This window comes from Chaetodon auriga, chromosome 19, assembly GCF_051107435.1.
Source record: "Chaetodon auriga isolate fChaAug3 chromosome 19, fChaAug3.hap1, whole genome shotgun sequence".
NCBI classification, from domain to species: domain Eukaryota; kingdom Metazoa; phylum Chordata; class Actinopteri; order Chaetodontiformes; family Chaetodontidae; genus Chaetodon; species Chaetodon auriga.
The window spans coordinates 20,049,973-20,072,602 of record NC_135092.1 but is presented as its reverse complement, the minus strand read 5'-3'; the positions used below and the strand labels follow the sequence as shown (position 1 = coordinate 20,072,602).

The window sequence follows — 22,630 nt, the reverse complement described above, 5'->3', positions numbered from 1 at the left end:
TTAACCGTTCTGAACCTAACAGAAGCGACAGATTAACTGATAATCAAAATCACTGGTTATTGCAGCCAAAGAAGATTCATCAATTCATAACAAGGCAGCATCTACGCTGATGGTGACGGTCGAGGAAGTTCATGCTGGTATATTTTCTCCTTCAGGAGTTGAATGAAGATCATCTGACTGAGGAGCAGAAGCATCTTTAGAGATCTTAACTACAGAAGCACTTCGGCTTCTTCGATGACTCTGGAGAACTGTGAAGCAATAAAAAGTGAATTATGCCCTGCTACATAATGAAGAACAAAATCTCAAATTAAGCACCGCAGTTTCCCAGAAGCCCTTGAAATGAATATTTTAACAATGCCACCACTTTTCTAGGATTTCTCGTAAAAAAAAAAAACCCTGCAATACAGCCTGAACCCGAACCAGCTGCTTGTGCCCATTTCAAACTGCATGAACAGTAACCGAACCCAACAGCCAATCAAATCTCTTCAGACACGAACATATCTGCCTAATCTGACCGCAGTTAGAAATGACGACAATCGCATGCTCGGCACACTGGATGAGGCCTCGCAGTGTGTGACGTTGGCAGCCATTATTCATTGTCACTAAGGCCAGGGACTTTCACTTCCCAGTCATAAAACCATCATTATGACAAATGCCACTCTGTCTGTGTGACTGACGAGCATCATCTCTGCTAGCTTCAAGAGCACTGAAGATGGTTGGATCCCTCCAACATTGGAAAACAGCACAGAAGCTGAGGTGTTTGTCTCTTTCGCTCCTCTCTCAAGGTCAACCAATCCACCATCTTTTCTCAGCTCGTTCCAGAGGCACGATGGAGATGAAGCCCTGCGGCCGGCTCTAACATGCCGTTCACACGGAGCAACGCATCAGCCATTCAGCTTGAGTCTACACATGACAATATCTGAGCGGCGGTCACCGGCATCTAATGTTCCCATGGTGCCAACCGCCGAGTCACAGAGGGCATGCAAACAGCGTTAAGAATAAGAATAAGGATGGGACGACATTTGAACTGCGCTCAACATAAAAGACGATCCCAACCGGACGCTGGATGCATTCAAAGAACAGCGGGGAAGGATTAAAAACACACAGAGCTCAGTTAGAATAAAGCCACGGTGTTGGCAAGCATTAGTTTCAAGCAGCCCTGTCACCTGAGGACACTCATTCTTATCTAAAGGAGTCTAAACTATTCATTTTTAGCCTTGAAAGCATCCATTAATCATTAAAAGTGACAGCTCCATTTAATTTCAGTGACGGTGTTGAAGAGAATTTGCGCATAAATTGAAGAAATTAGTTCATTTAAAGTTTTGAGAGGCTGCTCCATCTGTTGAATGATCGTCCTTTCAAAGCGATTTTCTTGCTGAACTAAGTTATGGACGCGGTGCGTTTGGAATTTATCTGATGAGACCACAGCAGCACTCCGGTGTAGTTTTGTGGAAAGTCTGGTGTGCAGACACTTGAGACGCTCCTCGGGTCGTGCATGGATCAAGAAGATGTTTCTGAATATTCACAGTGAGTTCTTTCACCATTTGATAATCAGGCTCATTTTGTACTTTCTTTTTTTTTTAAGATGATATTTTTTGGTGTTTCTGCTTTGGGTAGTGACAGAAGAGGCAGAGGAGAGGTGGGATGACATGCAGCAAACCGCCTCGGGCTGGAATCGAACCCGGGCCGCTGCGTGGTTCACACAGCAGACGAGCTAACGGAGCGCCCGGCAGTAAGCCCATTTTCCACCGCCTGTCTGCAGTCCCATTTGCTGAATGGGGTCTGATGAAGACTGCAGCCTCGCAGGTCCCCCTGACCTGACAGCCGAGTGCATTAACTGATTGAGGGCTCAGAGCGCACCAAGCGCACTTCTATCACACACTCCTGATGTTCAGTGTGACGCAGGTAAAGTCTTAGCGGATCCATGCAGCAGTGTCGAGTCAGAGCAGGTGGAGGAGCTGCATGTGGCGCATCTCATCTCTCCTGCTGAAGTGCCCTTGAGCAGGATACCAGCTCACAGAGCGCTGCAGTGTGGCTGATCTCATGCTCTGACCTTCACGTGATGTCTGCCAAGCAAACACAAGCCTACGGGGACGAGCGGAGCGTTATTCTGAAACACAAATATCCGAAAAGGCTGGCAAAGTCAGAGACATTAAAGACTCCTTCAGGTCGTCGGCGCATCGACTGGAGGACCATTATGTTACAGGAAATCGTGTTTTCATTCACTCTGCAGGGCAGGATGACCAGAGGGATTAATTTGTGGCTTTTAACAGCAGGAGGATCCAAATGTTTTCCCTCTGCATATTGAAAAAGCACCAGCGCCCCCCAGTGTACGAAATGAGTTCAGATATTTTGCACTTCAACCACAGATGAAATCATTAAAATCCTCTGAGATGCCTTCAGTTACTATCTTAATCATGAAGATTGTGTATTTCAAGCTAAGTAACAAAGACCCTCAGAGGATCAGATATTGTGTAAGTGGTTTTATGTTATTAGTGTAAACAGGCTCAACATGACGTCATCTGAGAGAGAGGTAGACCTCCTCCAGCTCAGGTTACACCTCCACTCTGGGGCGACCCCCTCAGATTTATGCACACACAAAGGCCTTTTATTACATTAACCTTTTCTCTAACTGATAGGGAGCGCGCACTGGGAATGACTCATAGCTTAACGGCATTGGATTAGCCTCTGATGGGCTGTAGGCTGATCTCGTCTCAGCAGTGAGATACAATCAGAGGTATCTGTCAGCGTCATCTGAAGGTCACCTCCGTGTGCGTGACTTCATTCGGATCACACTGGGGATGCACTCGGACCTCTTTGAGTGTGTTTTTACTCTGTTTTGTTCATTTTTTTCCTCCATTGTGTGTGTTTGTATTGTAAGTATTTAGCCTTAAAACACCTTAAAATGGCGTCTTTCTTTGTGTGCATTTGTAAAGTAGTTTTCCAGCAGCTTTGTAAACCTGCAGCAGTGACAGATAAGAACCAGGAGCGAAACACACGGCCATTCATTAAACCAGACGTCGGCCACAAACCAGTCCGCAGGTGAAAATGTGCGTTTGATCTCAGTTCACACTCAGGTTTGCAGGACTTTTGAGTCACATCCTGTTGTACAACTGTGCTTCCATTTCACTGATGAAGTCACAATCCAACCTCTGGTTTAGCTTCTCCACTGCGATTAGCGGTTAGCTTTTGACTTGATGCTAACGATTTAATGCTTATTTTGAGGACTATGCTGGATTTAAGCAGTGACTGCTCGTCATTTTGGCAGTACTCACCAGGCTGGAGGTGAGGGAGGGGTCCGACTTTCCGAGGTTCAGGGAACACATCCGGACCAGGTTAGAGATCTCGGATGACGGCTGCCATGCTGTCTGCGTCTGCTGGGGGGTGGCGGGCAGCAGGAGGTACTTTCCTGCAGAGCAACAAAAGGTTCAGTTAAAGAGTCATTTCCCTGCTTAAACTACAGCTGTGAGTTAATTTAAATAACTTCTCGAGGTAAAATGGATCCAATTAGTGCAGCAGAACTTCATGTTTTTCTTTTTCTCTCCCATCAATCATCTCACGACCGAGCCTTTCCCGGATGCCCCTTTCATACCCACTCATGACACTATCACCTGTTTACCTGTGGAACGTTCCAAACAGGTGTTTCTGGAGCGTTCCACATCTTTCTCAGTCTTTGAAACGTGTTGCTGCCTCAGGCAAGCTTTGTCGCAACGCTGACCCCTGACTCATAATCAGAGGGAGGAAATGGGGACACATACAGGTTGAGTAACATACCAGCACTGTAAGATAATCCCAGCCGTCTGCTCTTGTTAGCAGAGTAAAGCTGAAGCCCCTGAGCCTGTGCAGACAGGCGGGAAGTCAAAGGGTTAAATTAGACCAGAAGGTGAGAAAGCCCATTAAGAGATCACTGCTGATCTCGACATTGCATAAGCACCAGCACACCACAAAGCCTGACGAAGCTGACTAATGGATCCGCCTTTAACTTTTAACAGCAACAGGAGCTTCGTGGAAGAAAAAGCTCTGTAAAACTGAGAATGTGCACATTCAGCTTCCAGGGCTGGCAGCTAGATGGCACTAACTGCTGCTTTCCACCACTCGTCCACTTCCATCTGCCTCCTTTAATCCGACGGAGATAAGACGGAGATCAAAACATAACATAAGCAGCCTCAGCATGCGCAGATCTCAGTGCACCGCCAGCGCTCCGTGGATTGAAAATCATTCTTAGAGGTGTTGTCATCTTTTATCCACATGTGTATATTTCCATTTCCTGTTCAAGTAAACACTTGAGGAGTCGGGCGGAGGAGAGGATTAATCTTGGCACAGTGAGGGGAGCGAGGATAAGTGGACTGCACTCAGGCTCTTATGGCCTAAAGCAGGGATCGCTTTTCATCATGTGTGTTACGCTTTTATGAATTCACTGTCTTGCTAAAAGCTAACACCACAGCCGCTTCAGAGGCACGCAAGCCAATTAAGAGCTGCACCTCACGAAGGCGCGTTTTTTAATAATAAAGCCATTTTGGACTTGGCATATTTTAAACATGCATCCTTATTTGGAGCTTTTTAGCACACCCCAGTTCAGATGTGAGCAGTTAATTGATGATTTATCATCTTTGGGGTCATTAATAGAAAACATAAGCAGACAGCAGGATTACCTTGCTGCCATGAGTCGTATCGATTGGGCCGTTCTGAGCACATCCTGCTTCCATTGAAGAATGTGTTTTCTTTTAACTTCCTTCAGCGTGCAGCTCCGGCCTGATAATCAAAGTGAAACACCATTTCCTTTCATTTCATTCTTTAACTGATTTCTTGTTTATCTGTCTGATGTCTGACACTCTCAGTCCCACCTCCGGCTGAAGGAGGGCGCCATCCGAGGGCACGACATCAGACTTTAAAAGGTGTCTCTCTAATATAACAATGATGTGACGATCAGCTGTCGACTCTCAAGCACAGACATGAAAAGCCTCTAAAAGAGACTGAAGCTGCAGCCATTTCTATTGAAGGTCCGTAATTAAATTCACTAAACAATTATCAGGGGACAAAGCACATTAATTAACGTGTTCACTTGGCTCCATCATGTAAATGTGCCAGCTGATCAAATGGATTTTGTAAAATCTGCATTTCTGTCCCATTTACTGCAATAATGTTGCCTTTATGTACACTTGACATTACTGCTGGATTGTGGTTTCAGACCTCTGTGCAATAAATTCTTCTGCAAAAGAAATCGAAAACACTGAAAACAGACACAATTATGAGGCTGGACCAAAGTGCATTATCAGGGCACCGCTGTAGTAAAACCCAGAGAGCTGAAGGGAGACCAAACAGGATGAGGAGGAAAAACTGAAGACCTTCCTTCCTTACCGGCAAACGCTTTCCTCACTAGAGTCATCACATCCAGGCATAAAGGAAATCTGTCTTCAGACATCAGTCAACACTTTTTGAACGGGCGGGCGGCGATCGGGAAAATGGGACTAACACACATCTCCTGCATGACTCATGAAGTGACGGACAAACGGACAAATCAAAACTATCTGCACACGCTGTCACTGTTCTGCCGGGTTTCATAAAGTTGGACTTTTTACCTAAAAATATCTCCATCAAGGTCGACACTCACTCATCCTGTCAGATGGATCAGAGGCTTAAAAACTTGACTCGCCTTTCCAGGTGAGTCAAGCTAACTGAGGGTTGTGTCCCATTGTCAGAGAAAAACAACTCCTCATTGTTCAGGGGGGTTAAAACACAAACACTCACACACAGTTTGTTTATATGCCAACATAAGGAACCTAAGGATATAGTATTGATGTCTAACCACAACATTCGTACAGTCTGGGGTTGTGTCTTACTGTCCTGGTACATGAGTGAATTTACAGTCATACTGACGCTAAAAGAAATTCATCTGATAACTTTCAACTGTCTGAACGTTAAAGCATAACCTTTAAAAAACAGTATGGACCCTCAGGGACTGTGCAAACATACTGTAACAACAAAGTAAGTTGTGTTGAAATCAATAAAAGGAAGACACCTCTATTAGATCCAGTCTGAAATTAGAAACAAAGCCAATGGAAGCTGACATGTAACCTGTGACGCGCTCATTCAAAGCTGCACCTAATGATCGCAATCTTTCACTGACTTCATCGGCGAGGCTGCGCGTATAACTGAAAAATAAGCTGTTCACAGCCATAAAACACACAACCAGCCTGAGGTCTCGCAGCTTTCTGAATGGAAGCAAACAAGGCTGCAGCCGAAGAGCCAGAAAGAGGAATTTATGTGCGTCCATGTGAGCCAGACACCCACTCCTCTATCCAGAGGCACAGTGAAGCTGCATACTTCAGATCAGCAAAGCTCTCCTCTTTCCAAACTGTTAGAGATCCCTTGTTACTGCAAACTGGACATAAATTGGGTGTAATTGCGCGCATGTGCGCCATAGAGTAATTCCTACTAGAAACACTAAAACTGCTCGGGTTTGTATTCTGCACGTCCACGCTGCAGGATTTGCTCCCTACCTGTAAAATCCTCACACAAGGAATTTTACAGTTCCAGGAGGATCGCTCTGTGCTGACGTCTATTTGTTCTACTTGTTCTGTTTCTATACCTCTCTTTATTCTGCTGCTGTAAGACGTGAATTTCCTCAGCATCGGATAAATGAAGTCTTGTCTTATCTTCTACCTTGTTCTACAATGGAAGCAACTGACCCAACGTCCCCTCAGGGATCAATACGCTGTTCTGATTCTGAGTTCAACCCACGAAAACTGCATCCCAACCACCGGACCGCCATGTTCAAACCCCGCAACTGCTGATTCAAATACCGCTGCGGCCTGACTGGCGCTCTGAATTATGTGACATCACCTTTTTCCATCTGTGCCCCGCCCCCTTTAAACCAGCAGGAGGAGCACTGAGAAACCAGCATGAGAGGATGAGAAGTCTCTGCTGTGAAATAATCAAAACTTTGGCAGGAAGCTGTGTGTTCCCGTCGTTCACAGTGAGAAGCTGATGGAGAAAATATGTCCTCGGGGCCTTTACGTAAACAGCAATGTGGGCTGGAAAAGATCTGATCCTGTGACGGTTCACAGGTCTGGAGGGCGTCCAGCTCGGTGCCGTTGGGGTCACATCTCGGCTGTTCGCGGACGATGATCTAATCCCATCAACCTTATCTCTGATGCACTTGAGAGTGGTGTTCTCGCCAAGTGTGACTCCATCATTGTTGCATTCGTTGAGAAATCCTGCTCTCAGAGGCAGCTTTAAGTGACAGATGGTGAGTGCTGATCACTCCTTGCTGAAACTGAGAACAGTCATTGATTTGAAGTGGAGTTTTGACTTCAAAGCACCTCTTTGGGAGCTATTTTCTCCACAAAGGTGAGAAATGCTGGAAAGAGCAGGGCCTGTGGATTATCCTCATTAGTCCGGGCAGCGTCGAGAAAGACATTTTTCCACAAATTTTTCCCTTTGAACTCCACAAACGAAACAAAAAAAAAACCCTCGCCTCCATTAGAAGAGGCTGGTGGCACAAGTCTGTGATCTCTCAAAAGAGCAAATACAAATAAAACGACCTCCTCGGCTGGATTACTCTTCAGAGCCATTAAGGGGTATTAATTCCCCATTAAGAAGCATCCGTGCACTCTATAAGTGATAGATGGTCATTGGTTTGTAGCCGTTAATGTGACAGAGATTAACATAAACCATTTTTCTCCCTCTGACCATACAAATAAATCTTCTAACAGTGGAAACATGTAAAGGTGAGCGAGTCCCAGGAGGGAGGGGACGGCGATTAGGTGATCTGATGAGGGGCTTGTGTGATTGGTAACTGGGTTTCATGTTAATGTACGGCCACCTACAGCAAACATAGGAAGCCCACGCATGGATTACCTGTGAGACCCCCCCCTAGGCTCCTCCTTCGAACGTGTTTCCCATCGTCGCTGAGGTGTCGCCTGAATTTGAGAGCGGGACTTAAGCCATGAGTCAGCTCGGGGTTACTGGACTTCCGGAGGGATGTGGAGGGAGGGTAGAGGATGTTGTCCAGCTGGAGGAGAAGACAGAAAACAATCAGCTGGTTAAGAAATGCCTTCAGTTTCACTGGAGGTTATTGTTTTAACCATATAAGGGACGAGATCCACATTCCTGAAATGCTTCGTTCTGTCTCGCTTTGTTTTTGTGTTTGTTTTATCCTGCTGACCAATATGCCAAGTTCCACTGAGCTATGACACAACTGAGAGGAGGACTGTGCAGACATATGAAAGTAAGCTTCTGTCTAGATCTTTGAGGGGCTTTGAAGTCAAAATAGGTCTATCAGTGGATGTACAGTCTATACAGGGCACTTAATTAATGGATTAAAGTGACTCCAGCTGATGAAGTTTGTTGCATGTCATGCTCCTCTCTCTGCCCTCATTTCCTGTCTCCCTCATGACCTCACTGTGTCCAATGAAGGCAAACAAATGCAGAAAAATAAATGCTGTTTTGTTGTTGCTAATCATTCTGTGCCAACAGTATTTTCTCCTCAGGCAGAGCCACAGACAGGGCAGAGGATGGGATGAAGTTACCAGAGAACAGGAAAAGAAAGGAAGATTTAACAAGTTTATGCTAAGACAGACAGATTTTAGGGCTTAAATAACATTGGCAGTGTATTCTCTGTTGATGCTCATGGCCAACTCATTATCATCAATATGAATAATTCACTAGAGGAAACACTGAGCAGGATATGTTTATTACGAAGAAGTTACAGGAAATGCAGCGGTGGAGCTTCATTAGTTCTGTTTTTCTTCTGGCCAAATCAACTGGATACGGATGTATTCTGTCATATTTAGCCGGGGAGGAGCAGAACAAAGAGAAACAAAGCTGAAAAAGGGCTGCAGGTGACTGACTAGCACTCCTACAAACACAACGGCAAGGTAAATATCTTCACCCTGCCGTGTGGAAAAACACTCAAACCAATGATGGAGAGAAGAGAGCGGAGTGGTTTGACGAACTCAGACGTCTATCTGAAGTCTCCCGGTTTGATCGAAGTCACGGTCGAAGAGCTTTTCGTGATGCACAGAACTATGAAAAACAAGGCTGCAGATCTGTAAACCTCCCGATGATCTGGGAGGGGGATTCCCAGGGTGTTCCCCAAATAACGCTCAGCTCACAGCTGAGAGCAAACTGCAGTTTATGAACCAGTTCCTCAATCCAAGAAGGTTGTCACACCCTTGTCTGTTCTGGCTTTTCAAGCAACAGGCCAGCATCCCAAACTACCACAGAATATTAAAACAGAGTCGAGAGAACATACAATCCTGGCCAGAAAAGTAAAAAGCATGCAACGGTCTGCATCAAGGAATACGAGGGGTTAGAGATGCATTACTCTACATTTCACCGTGCAGCAGGTTGCCCCAGACTGTTCTCTGGAGATAATGACCCTGCAAGAAGCTCGGGCCACATAACAATGCCCGGCGGTGAGGAAGGGGCCCTCCCTGAGAACACAAAGATACACATGGCTCAGAGCTTTCTGTGGAAGGAAATACCCTCTGCTTCTCTATAAGGTGATTCATGATCCCAGCAGCATTAGGGTCAACCAAGACCAGTTCTTTGCAGGGTGGCTTGACCTCCCGGTGAATGCAGACAAGCAGAGAGAGCGGACACTCAGGACGAACCGCAGCCAGAGACACTGGATTTTATATCATTAAGTTGATCTTAAGTCATCAGCTTCAGATCTGCTTTAAGCGCTATCAGATACTCTAAAATAAAGATCACGTGAAGAGCGGACAGGAAGTCCGGTGCAGCGTGAATTATCTCCCAGCTGTGTCTAAACACAGACATCAGCTCGACAGACACCCAGTTGGCAAATACATGGTGACATTTCATGTAGAACAGACAGTTTAAATACACTGCATGTGTTCAGGGAAGACATTTGTTTTATTATATAACCTCATGCTGTGCTGAGAGTACGATGGCAAAAACTTTCCATCTGTGCAGGACAATGTAAGAAAAACCACGCCGACCGTCAAAATGCTAAAGGAAAGACGAGTCGAGACGAAGAGCAGCTTCTTTTAAAGGAGGAATCGATGCAACGTCGCGGAGAGCCCCTGCAACTGAATCCAAATAACAAACTTATTGTCGAACCACAATCCAGCCTTTGTTGAACACCGCAGCTACGGCTCGACTCAATAAACACACACTGAGTCACACACCCACCACCTAATATTTAGCCAATAACCATTACTGAGGCTGAGACGAGGAGCTGTGATGCCAAATGTTCATTTGCACTTTTGTTTCAAGTTACTTGCTTAGACTGCACTTTTCAGGAATTATTAATTAAATTAGAAGTCAACAAGCTGCTTTGAGAGAAAACCAATGTTCTGCCAAAGAGCAGCAGAGCTTCAGTCACGTCGTTAGCTCAGAGCTGCTGCCGCCGCGGCACATGAACACTTCACTCGCTGACTAACGTCACAGTACCTGAATTTAAACTTCTATATGATACAAATGAGCTTCTTTCCTGTTGGAAATCTGACTGTAGCTCTGTTGTACTTTGATACTGCTGAATGTATCATTAATGAAGATTGTATCATTTTAAAGACATGGTATCAAAAAAGTATCAAAGTAGAAATTCAGTGTCGTTTCTATGCAACAGTATTTTTCAAGTGTAATAAAACATATGACATTAGTAGTTTTCTCATAACAATACTGGCAATGGTTTTTTTATCTGTACATGAAGTACATATACATAGTTGATTTTCTTTTCTACACCCCGTACACTCTTTATCTCGACCTTTCTGTGCCTCTGCTCTGTTCTTTTTTTGCTTTTTTTTTAATACTTTCTGGCTGTAACAACTTAATTTCCCCAGTGTGGGATCAATAAAGCCTTATCTTATCTTAAGTATTGGTACTCAGGACGATTTTTATTTATTATGTAAGTTTATGTAAACAGGAAGTCTGTGTCACTGTTTCAAGCCGTCACAGATGACAAAAATGACAGTTTTGGACTTCAAGATGTATTAAAACCTTTAAGCACCGACGCTTTGGAGAAGTCGCTTTGACTTTGCTGTATAAATAGCTCGGCTATTGTTAGCACTCACAGCTGTTAAGCTAGCATGTTAGCAGTGGGAAATGTTGGCTGCACTTTCTCTGCCGTTCTTGTGTAACTGCTTAACCCTGTGGGAGGGTCAGGTGGGTCAGCCAATCATTTCATTCAGCCTTAATGTGTTTCAGAATCAGTACACGTCATTTAGACTGAGGGGACAAAAAATGATCACATCTGAGGGGGAAAAAAAATCAGCATTATTACGCTGATAATAAAGCCGCAAGACGCATTTTTTTTTTTCCATTTTATGTCAAATATTTTTTTGATTAATCATTTGCTCCATAAAAATATGCATCACAATGTCTCAAAGCCTCAGCTGATACATTCAAATGCCTTGTTTGTCTGACCATGAGTACAAAACCCCTCAAACGTGGTTTAATATCATAAAAAGACAAATAAAACCAGCAAATATTCACATTTGAGTGGCTGGCACCAGTTGCAGATTGGTTTTTCATTATCCACTGATGAATTGTTTCAACTACGGCTAATGATGCTAATTCTGTTAGCAAATCATTTTTAGTATGAGGTATATTGTCTCAGCGGTGTAAAGCTTCAATATAATTTAAAAACTTTGCATTTTAAATCATTCGTAAACAGAATTTTGATCAAATGTCAGCTCAGATTTAACAACCATACTTCAGTCTAAACAGAACACATTAGCGAGCTAATGCTAATTTTGTAAATTATATACAAACTGCACCAAAGTGTGAAGTCACAAACAGCAAACGCGTTCAGATTAATCACAGAGAAATAAGGAACGGAGAGAGCTTTGTGTAATTTTAAAGCAAACAGATAATAACCAAGCATTGGCTGTATAAGCAGCTTAGAGTTACACTGTGAAACAATCAGCGGTAAACTCCTCCGTCATCCAGTCACATTGTTTAGAGCTAGAAGCATCTGGCAGCCTCCTCAGGACAGGTCGTATTGACCTTAACGCTTCGGCATAATGATGTACGGTGCACGAACGGCGGCCTGCTGGAGGTCTGCAGCTCTGCTAACTGTGTGTAAGATTTCCACATCACGGAGGAAGTCACAGGCCAGAAGAGGAGAAGTGCTGTGTTTCCTAATTTCGGCTTTCATCATCTTTCTTCGAGGCCGTTTAAGAGAAATCATTGTTCTGTGGTTTTAAAGGCAGCTCGGGCTGTTTTGACTATCAGACGACTTTCAGCTCGTAAAGGGAAGCAGTGAGCTATCAGCGCCTTGCTGTCTGCAGTCGGTCAAAGTCTGAAGTGGAGGGCTGTGCCATAAATTTTGGTCTGATGGCTTTAACTTGACCGTGCAAACATGAAATATCAGTGAATCAATATTTTAAAAAGTCAAAGACTACGAGAGCTCCCTTCCACTGTCGGGGATATTCTTACCGCCTGCTTAAGATAACCACTAACTCAGCACACGGTACAGTGTGACGATGTAAACCCAACACACAACAGTCAAACCGCGCTGTATAAGCCTTGTAATCCCTGCAACCTTTCGCCTCCTGACTCAGTTGATGCAACAGAAAAGAAGTATGAGCCAACTGTGTTTTGGTCAGCCCGAGCTTATCAGCCAATGATAAATGATCATCCCCGTAATCAGCAAACCCACACTTCCTGTCCCTGCACATCTGAATTTAAGCAACTTGTAAGACAGCTGAAATGAGACGTGAGACACTTTTTCATTGTGGGCCTGCAAGAGAATTATAGAAAACAAGCCAAATAAACAATCTAAATAGGCAGCGTCCTCTATCTGCAGTATATATAATAAATAAAGGCCCTTGGATGAAGCAGGTAAACACTGACAGCGCAGCATAAATAGCGCAGCTAATTAGAAACGATGAAGAGTGTCCTCTATCTGTGTATAATACATAAAAAGGCACTTATGTGTGACAGCTAAACCATAACAGGGTAATATTCAGGGATGTAATGAAGAAGGAGGCTCTTGTTATGGCAACACAGCTGACAGTAAGCTCCGTTATTACAGGATATAAGTCAAATTTCTGCTGGGCCAAAACATCTGCAGCATTGATTTTAAGAGTGGGTGTCAGCCCTTTAAATGCCTGTTTGATTACATGTAGAGCGCCGCAGTGAGCCAGCTTCAGTTAGCTGCTATGCACACAGCGGGCAGCGCACACGTTGCAGCTCTGGCAGCAGCCGGTGGCCTTTCACCTACCGCCCCCCCCCCCCCCCGCAGCCCAGAGCCACGCAGAGCCCCAGAGAGCGAGATCAAACCCGAGCCGCCCCTCCTCCCGCCGTCCTCCCCTCCGCCCTCAGCTTCACACACGGTGGACAGTACCAACAAGCCTTTGTTGTCAAAGCAAAGAGCAGACAGCAAACAAGCCGAACAAAGACGATGGAGTGGCCAACAGGCAGAGCCGGTGGTGTTTACCAGCCAGAGATGAACCTTAAACCGGGAGGAACGTGTGGCAGCTTTATTTCCACGTTAGTGTGTTTTGCTTATTTGCTGTGACACCGTCACACTTTCTATCACTGAGGCTCACGTTTACACACCGACGCCGACACTTTGATTGTACATAAGATTGCACAGCCTGGCATCCTGATGCCCTCGCGGTCTGCAACACCACGTTAACCACAATATCCGTTTAGCTTGAAACTCAACACCCACCTCCTTTTAATATTTTCTGTCACTCCAACATGCATAAAAAAAAACTGCAATATGCTAAAATCCTTTAAAGGGGGGGTGGAAAACAGTTATCTACGTACACTTCCAGCAGTTACAGAGCAACTGTGTTTCTGGCCACCTGTGGCACGAGTCCAATGTTCACCCTGTCGTAGCTCTGTTTATGGTTACCAACTCCTGGGGGAAATACCTGGCTCTTTAGGTGCTGGATGCTGCGCTGTGTTTACCAGCTCGTCGCCAGCTGTGTTTGTCTGCTGTTTGCTGCTGAGCAGGGCGCATACAGTGCATCTTCTCTGGAAACAGCTGCAGCCAAAAGCAACACGAGAGTGAACCAAAGCAGCAATAAAAAGCCGATGGGAGCTGCTGAACTGATTATTATGACTTAATATAATAACTTTAGTTTGCCAGTGAACCACCAAATATTGCAATGATGCAAAAAAAGGATTATTACTATCAAGTTAACACAGTATGCAGAGTCACTACACCATCAAGTAACGCAAACCTACTGCGGATAAGACTGAAAACTGAGCAAACAAACAGAGTTTTACTCCTGCTGTTGACCTTTACCAGCCAAGACTACAAAGAGCAAATACACTGGAGGCGAGGAACTCAGCTCAGCTACAGCAAAGAGGCACTTCTTCTACACTGGAACATACACAAGCATGCACAGCTACCCAAACAAAAGGACAGAGCAGCAGGAAGAGATGCATATCCTACACAAGCAAATTCAAGGATGAAAGGGCAGAAAAAGCAAGGCTGCACGCAGGGACGCTGCGGCCAAGGTCACGAGACAAATCCTCCAGCAGTCCAAGCCGAGGAAAACTCTGTGGTACTCACATGCTGGGACGCGGTCTACGCTGCACGACCAAGAAACGACAGCAAGCTTGGCTATAAGAACAAGTGCAAGCACATAAAGAGCAATGTCTGCGTTTTCCCTGCTAATTTACACATAGTATGGTGCACTTCATTAACTCTTCTGCCTCAGAAGAGGTGAGCTGAGAGCTGATTTCCACATGACAGCAACAACAAAACCCGAGCAGTCGTACAAAAAGGAGAATTAGCAAACGCATTCACACCCCGGGATATTAATTCCCTTTGAAGGATTTGTGGGAAGTGTTGTTGATCATTTCACTGAGACTGATGAAAGGAACCTTTTACAAGTGGGAACACATTGTTATCAGTGTCTTTCAGCGGTTGCTAAGACACGCTGAGGACGCATTTACAGTAAAACAGGAAGCGAGACCCCATATATCAAGAGGTATTACACCTTACCTCTTTCCAGTCACCGCTGGCCTTTGTTTCACTCACTGCTCCCTCTGCTATTGCTTCTCGATCGCGTCCTTCTCTGGTAAACAGCTGACAATGACACGCATTGGTAAAAATGAAATTTTCACACATGCATCTAAAATCAGAAACTCAGCTGAGCGTTACTGAAGAGAAACGACTCCAAGATGTCCCGCCTCGGTCGTTTCGCTTTGGTTTTCATGAAGAAATGTCCTTCTAGTGAGGAAGTCCAGACTCTACGCAGAACAACAAAGACGTGACAAAGTGCTGCTTTTAAAGCCTAAATCTGCAGTGTTGCATTTAAAAGTCCACCACAGGCGGCAGAGTGGAGCTCGTTGCATAATCTCACCTCATCGTGGGTGGAGATTTACGATGTAAATGTCGTCAGCCGAACCGAACCGAACCGAACTATATTCAAATAATCTAACAATGAATAGAAACTAAAAGCCATACACACAAATTCACTTAGTGTACAAGTACACCAGGAAACACAAGATTAAAGGGCCTAACACTACTGCAGAGGGTCCTTAAGGTGCCACACAGTCCAACCACTTCAGAAACCCCCTCCCCAACATCTTCCCATAGGACTGGGGGGGGGGGGCTGTGTATCGTCACATCATCGTATCTAAACGACATCACCCCCCCTTCCTCTCTATGGCGGCCAGCTTTTCACCTACGAACCCCTTCTTTTTTTCAGCGACCCTTAAACAGCTCGTCTGGGCTTCTCATTTCTACCCGTGGACCATCAAAACTGATTTTACCCTCTGTGGCTAGCTAGTATGCTAATTGTTGCAGCACTGGTGCTCAGAAACACTCTGTTAGCTGCAGTGACTGCAGCCGACTCTGCAGACCTGCTCGCTGCTTCAGCATCTGGAGAAACCCAAAGCCTGACAGGCCCGTTACGGCTGCTAAGCTACGATTGGACAGTGGCTTTGGAGGAGGGAGAGAGCGATTGGTCAGCTGGATGAAGCGATGTATAGGAGGAGGACTGTTGCTGCCGTTAATGCAAACACACGGCGTGATTATCTAACAGCCCTGACGTCTTTCTGGACTGTGCTCAGTGAACCCTTCAGCATGTTCTTCGCTCTTCTTCTCAGGGTCAACTGCAGTGCAGCAAACTATGTTCAGGACGACCTTTTCACCCAACATCTGTCTTCTTCAACTCTCCCCGAATTCCGGTCCGGCCTGAGTCGCTCTTCCCTCGCTGTTTACTCACGAGGAACGCAGACACTCAGAAAGTCTCACGGCTCAAACCTAAATAACTCCGAGTGATTGAAACCCTCCACGGGGTCCTCCAGCATCTCCGTCACCCTGTGGACACTTTATTTTTCTCCTCACGCTGACACCGTGCCTCCATTAGCTGCAGAAAATCTAGGAGCATCTGAACTCTGTGTGCGGTCACATGGGAATTCAGTTTCCTGTGTTGACATGATCTCAAGTTGGGAAAATAAAGCGGCTCTTTCATCCTCCGGTTTCCTACAGCTGACCGTTTCACATGTGTTATCTTCAGCGTGTAAAGAATTAAACCATGCATTGTATTAGCTCCGCTTTCCTGGATTTGGAGCCTTAGAAGCTTAATGCGTGCATCCCATATTATCGGCTGCACTGATGGGCCTCAGGCCAGGGAGCAACCGATTACACTTTGGTCATGATGTGCAAAACGAAAATACTCGTCAGGTCATAAAGTGATTAGAGAAAGTCTCCTCAGAGCCGTGCGACCTCGTGGCCGTGAGGGTCGTTTATGTGCCTCAGATTCAAACATGATAAACGCAAACAGATTTGGGCCCAAATAGTGTAAACGGCACCTTAACATTAAACCCCCATAGTTAGCATTTGATGTGGAACGCTCCAGAAACACCTGTTTGGAACGTTCCACAGGTAAACGGGTTCATTGGTGACAGGTGATCAGGGACAGTCGTCCATGAGCTCAGGAACACTTTTCAAAAAATACAGATATAAACTCAATCAAGTGTGTTAACTGAGAAGCAACTGAACCATAACAAGTAAATCAATATCAGTTCACATACAAACTAAAACACAACGGCAGACTGACCCTTCTCCCTAATCCAATCAGCAGAGTCAGCCTTACCTTGCTTCCCTCCGATGATGTGAACTGACCGACAGGTAAATTCCGACCTAGAGACATTTCATCCAGGTAGAGACAAACTTAAGCTCCTGTGTCACTTCCAGCGTTCAGTCATCACAGACGATGTCGATCAAAGGAAGACGTGGACGCACACGAAGGGACAGGAGTCAAAAATCAAACATGGAGACACGCAGTCCAACGCAGGAGTGAAAAGAGTCTTAACCAGATTGCGCTAATCCTCTTAGCCACAAAGCGCACAGTGACACTGGATGTCCCTCTGATCACGCCAACTGGGTGCCTGCTTAAATAACTGGCGGCTTATTAAGGGGCACAGCGCAGGAGCAGCGCGGAGAGAGTTAAACTTTGTCTCAGGAGCAAATATTTATACACAAGTAAGCAGTGATGCAACGTGCGACAGTTGCCCTCCCAGCTTCAGAGAACAGGCCCGTCAGACTGAGGCAGGAGGAGATAAACTGCTTCCCCCGGCTGTTTAAAAGTCAGAAACCCGAAATGAATCAAATCATCGAGCTCCTGTTGGTTTTTCCGCTCGGCGCTGACATCATTATGAGCCACCTGAGTCACTGTTTTCTTACATTAAGCACAGCAGTGCCGCACCCCGCAGCAAGCAAAGCGCCGCTCATCCTCAGCAGTTTGCTTTAGGATATAAAATTCTGCGTGTCTACTCTCGTTGGCAAATTCCTCTCGAAGTCTCAAAAAGTCATTAGCCTGAACGCACTCGAAACATCGTGAACTCGAAGACACATTTTACCAAAGAAGACTAACAACAGACTGATGAAGGAACAGGGGCTGAGCCGCAGGATATCAATACATCCAGGGAACAATGAAGCGCTTTCTGACTCAGGAACAGCCTCAAACTGTAGAAGAGTTATTAGTCAACTTATTGCATAAGACGAACAAACAGAGCCAAGATCAGCGGCTGCATCTGACCCTCAAACTGCTCACTGAGGTGCTTTGGTGCAGCGTGAAACTGGTCTGATGGAGGCTGAGATATCCTGACTTTCAGCCCCAACTATGAACCACACAGCAAACACCCTGCACATCCCATAATGCAGCTTATTAGACCTGATTAATGAGTGCTCACATCTCTTAAACTACACACACCCAGGCTGATTTCCTCAGACTCTGAGAAGCATTTTCTAGCCGTTTCCACAGACTTAACGAGTAAACTGACCTTAACGAGCACCCTTTAACAGGAACTGATAAGGCAGGAATAATCAGACATGCGACACACATTCTCTCTTTGAGAACGTACTTGGATGAAGATGCTCCACACAGACATAAATCAGCATTTATTCATTTGGCAGATGCTTTTGTGCAAAACCACAATCCAAGCCACAGCAGATCAGAGAGAAGAGAGGAGAAAATGTGACTCATCGGGACACTAAAGAGCATCTCCGCTTGAAGTGTGTGAGAAGAAGTGGATGTTAGATGTTCCCATCGTGATGATTCAGCTGCTGGCCCGCTGAAACCAACACCGGCAGCAACCACCTCGAGCTGCCAGATTAATTCCACCAGTGACACATACTGGAGTTTGGTGGTGCGGCTCCATCCTGTGATCCTCTCAAACAAATCTGTGGTGATCGGCCTGTAACGGCGTGCCTGCACAGGTTTCTTGAGCGAAACGCTGCTGACCTACACTCATCGCTGCGCCTGAACGCATCCTGTATAAACACAGACTGAGCACGAGCATGCTGCCTTCACTGCACAGCCTGGGTAGATGTTATTAAGTGCTTGCGCAGAGGAGGAAAGGTGCAGCTTCCAATAATACAAACCGCTGAAAAGCAGCAAATTACCACATTTCATAATGCATGAGGATTCATTTTATACAATCAATCGGTGCAGCAGGAAGAACGCTCGCACTGAGCACAGGTGGAGAACGGCGGTGGTTATCGGTGGTCACGGTGTTTTCACTCATGTCATTAAAACCACAGATCTCTATCAAACACAACAAACAAACGTCTCTCCGGACGCCGTCCCTGCGTGCTAAACATAGCCGGACCACATGAACACGTCTCATGTGATAAACTGAACAGAGGAGCTCCCGTTGGACGAACCCTTGGAGCTGCTTTAATCCTGCAGTTTGCTGAGTGTCACACGGAGCAGACTCATTTCTCTGAGCCACTTAGCTCAAACCAACCTGCTCACCAGGGAAGTGCTGAGGAGGACTTTTCATTTCAGTGGACTCATTCTTTTTTAATCTCCGTACTGTTTGTTTTTTTACAGCCCTCTATTATTATTGATTTTGCTTTTAGGGAAGTCATTTGTTATTTGGCAGGTGCCACCCTGCTGTAAATGATCTGACCGCTCCACACAGCACGTCATCGAGCGCGATACGCACACACGGACAAACATGGGGCTGAATCTATCAGTTGACAGCAGCTGCCTGCTGGGTGACTGATAAAGATGAATGGATGTAAAGTGAGTGCAATAAATTCACCGGCACAGAAATGAAACACAGGAGGGAAGTTAAGATGATCCAGACAGCAAGAATAAAAAAAGAGATGGAGAAGAACAAAAAAAGGGATACAAAACTACATACATGTGCATTATATATAAAAAGAGTGTAAAAATAATATTGCCTTGAATCTTGATAAGGATAATGAAATAACAGCTTTGTATGCTGTAAAAAACAAAAAAATCTAGCATAGCACAAGACATTCAGCTCTGCTTTTGGTCTCCACCAACTCAAATAAACAGCCATAAAGCTCCATGAAGCCGAGCAGAGCTGCAGATATATCTGTGATCTTTAACCCGGGTGGCATGGCCTGCGCCTTATGCAACACATTTTCCATGTAACCCACCACTGAGGACGCCACTCGGCTTCTGCCGGCGCGCTAAAGATAATCCACCTGAGCACCTGCAGCCATTATGGAGCCTGAGAGACCGTGGGAAGAGCAGGAAAAGGTGAGAACAACTTCGCTGATCTCCGCCATGATGGCTAGCCCGCTGCGAGTGTTTAGCACTTAGCATAACGCAGCGGGTGGAAGCATGACATCTGGGCCTGAAGAGCACAGCGTAAGACAAAGCCTCAGTGAGCCTCTGTGGGAAATGCAGCTGTTGTTGCAGCAGCAAACACAAATACAGCGAAGAGGAAACGGTGAGATTAAGCACAACGTGAGTGATGATTCCCAAACTCTGTTTACACAACACGAGAGGTGAAAATGAGAAAGTATGGAGACGCATTTAGACGAGGGCTGACTCTCAGGGTGCGTTCACAGATATGCTTCAGTTCATTTGGTTGACTGAAGAGGAGCAAACATGAAGTTAAACAGACCAACAGGCAACTCGCTGACTGATGGCGACCTTCATCCTGCATCACCAGGACGCTCGAGGAGGTGCTTTAATGCTTCTGATGTGTTTATTTATGTTCTTTAGTGGCACAAAGAGCTGAGCAGCATTATCAGACTGCAAGTAATGAATAAGGAGTAACAGGTGGAGGAGGATGAAAAGGAGGCCTGATCAGGATTTATGACTTTCGGCCTGTTAATCAGGGAAACACACACCATGACGTGTTTTCATGGCCGACAAACCATTTGCATCGCTTCTACCGTTCAATGATAAGAACGCTTCCTGAGCATACTTCATGGTCAGCAGACGGGTTTATTAATAGTTTTGCTTTTGATGTCGGGATAAAAATCAGATATCTGCCGTCATGGAATCTTCTGCTCCGCCTCCGTCTGCTTGTTTGGTCTGGACCAGGGTTTGTAAATGAAATATATCAGTTTCAGACCATTGACGTGACAAAACAGGCACTTTGAGGACGTAACTTTGGGCTCTGGGAAGCTGTGATGGGCATTTTTTCCTGACTTTCTGACACTTACAGGGACAATCAATCAATTGGAATAATCGATAAATCAATTTACCAACAAAACTGAGCACTGTGCTGTATAATATTAGGGCTGCAACTCATGATTATTCCCGTTCTTGACGATGTTATCGAAGATGGTGTGGACGCTGACACTAACGTCCAACTTCTTGGTCCAGAACGGGCTCATAAATCCGAACCGTTTGCACCTGTTTTAATCCATTTCTGTTATCTTATCTTGAGCGTGTGAGAGAGGATGATGTGTGGGATAATCTCATCCTGACTGTGGATGATGTTCTCTGCTCCTGCCCACGGCGCTGGACTGATTTAGATGTCTGGGACGGACAAAGATGCAGCGACACGGAGATAAGCGTCGAATAAAGTCCGTGAAGCACCGCCGTGGTATGCGTCGCACGCCTTGAAGCTAAGTCTGGAAAGGCGACGTCATGCGAGTTCTCAGAAGACTTTCCTTCTTTAACTCCACAGCAGCAACACAAAGGTCAAAGGTCAGGGTTTCCAGATTAACCCTGTAGTGTTACCACTGGAAGGCTGCGCTTCACCAGCAGGTCATCCGACCTGCTTTGTGGTGTTTTGGCCTGTTATGTGTCCGCTGAGTTCAGGGTAACGGCTCAGATTACATCTCGTGTTCGGCGGCCGGCGTAGCGGAGGTCACTGGTTTTAAATGAACGTCAAAGTGACATTTCAAAGGGCTCGGGAGGAAAGGACGCAGGGTTCATGCAGTACGTGCAGAAGTCTGCTTAAATTCAGGTTAATTCTGGGAAAAGTATCTCTGGGGACATTATATTACACCTATGAGGGGAAAATGAGGGGAAAAACCTGATTTTATGACCCATTTTATTACACTTTTATGTGTCTTTGTGAAGCATGCTCAACGAATAAAGATAATTATTATTATTATTAAACATGATTTTAACAGTGTCGCTTTGAGAGAGAATGAAATCAGAGACCGGTCTTTGTCTGCCACAGCTCAGCTCTATTAAGCTAATGGACTGTCAAACTGTATTCAGCCACAGCGAATTATTTAAGCACCAGTGTTAGCAAACACAACACCACGCTGGGGGGGGGGGGGGCTCCCGGGGGATGCAGGAGAGTCTGATATGCTTACAAACACCAGCTCAGTGGAGAGACAGTGTTATGACTACTAATGTGATGGGTTGCGCTCCATTTTTGGTCCTTACGTCCTCACAGGAAACACGATGTGGGCCCTTTCTGCAGGTCTGTGAATTTCCAGCTTCCATGACAAAGCAGTTATTAAGTTTTCTGCTTCATGACGGGGGTCTGCGTCATGCCAGAAAGCACAGATTAGCCTCCGCCTGCTGCGCTTCCTTGCATCAAAGAAATTAAAAGGAAAACTGTGGAGTAACAGTCGGATCATGTTGCACAATTTTCTGTCTTCTCCCGTGCTTGTGTTGGACTTTATGAGGGATAACAGTCGGCCGCACCTACAGCCTGCAGTCATGTTGCATGATGTTATGATTTACAAAAGGTTTTCAGGTCAGGAAAGCGCTTGAAAACACACCCCGACATGCATCAGGCCGCGCTCACCAGAGCCAGTCCAACCAGTCTGCAGGAGCATCCAAGTAAAGCGCTATATGCAATAAAAGGCTGAGACGTCAACTTTGTCTTCCTCATTTTCCCCTTCTGCTTCCTGAACAAACACCACAACAACTGGAGGATTCGGCCTCAGCCTGTGCCTCCCGTGTTTCATCATCACTTTCTATTCGCAGAGCCGAACGTCCCATTTTCTGAAAAC

At 45.5% G+C, this 22,630-nt stretch overlaps 1 protein-coding gene across 7 annotated transcripts in view; it reads right to left on the bottom strand.

Annotated features, from left to right (window-relative positions):
- Positions 1 to 22,630, bottom strand: part of mast4 (microtubule associated serine/threonine kinase family member 4) — an 88,866-nt gene that overhangs the window by 64,446 nt on the left and 1,790 nt on the right. For 5 of the 7 annotated variants that reach the window (XM_076757483.1, XM_076757489.1, XM_076757484.1 and 2 more), the window contains exons 2-3: positions 7,861 to 8,014; positions 3,276 to 3,409 (exon numbers count right to left, since the gene is read on the bottom strand). In XM_076757483.1, coding sequence (XP_076613598.1) covers positions 3,276 to 3,409; positions 7,861 to 8,014 — 288 coding nt within the window. Of the gene's footprint in view, positions 1 to 3,275; positions 3,410 to 7,860; positions 8,015 to 14,932; positions 15,237 to 17,033; positions 17,106 to 22,630 lie in introns of those variants that run through there. The other 2 variants (XM_076757490.1, XM_076757488.1) reach the window with 2 other exon arrangements.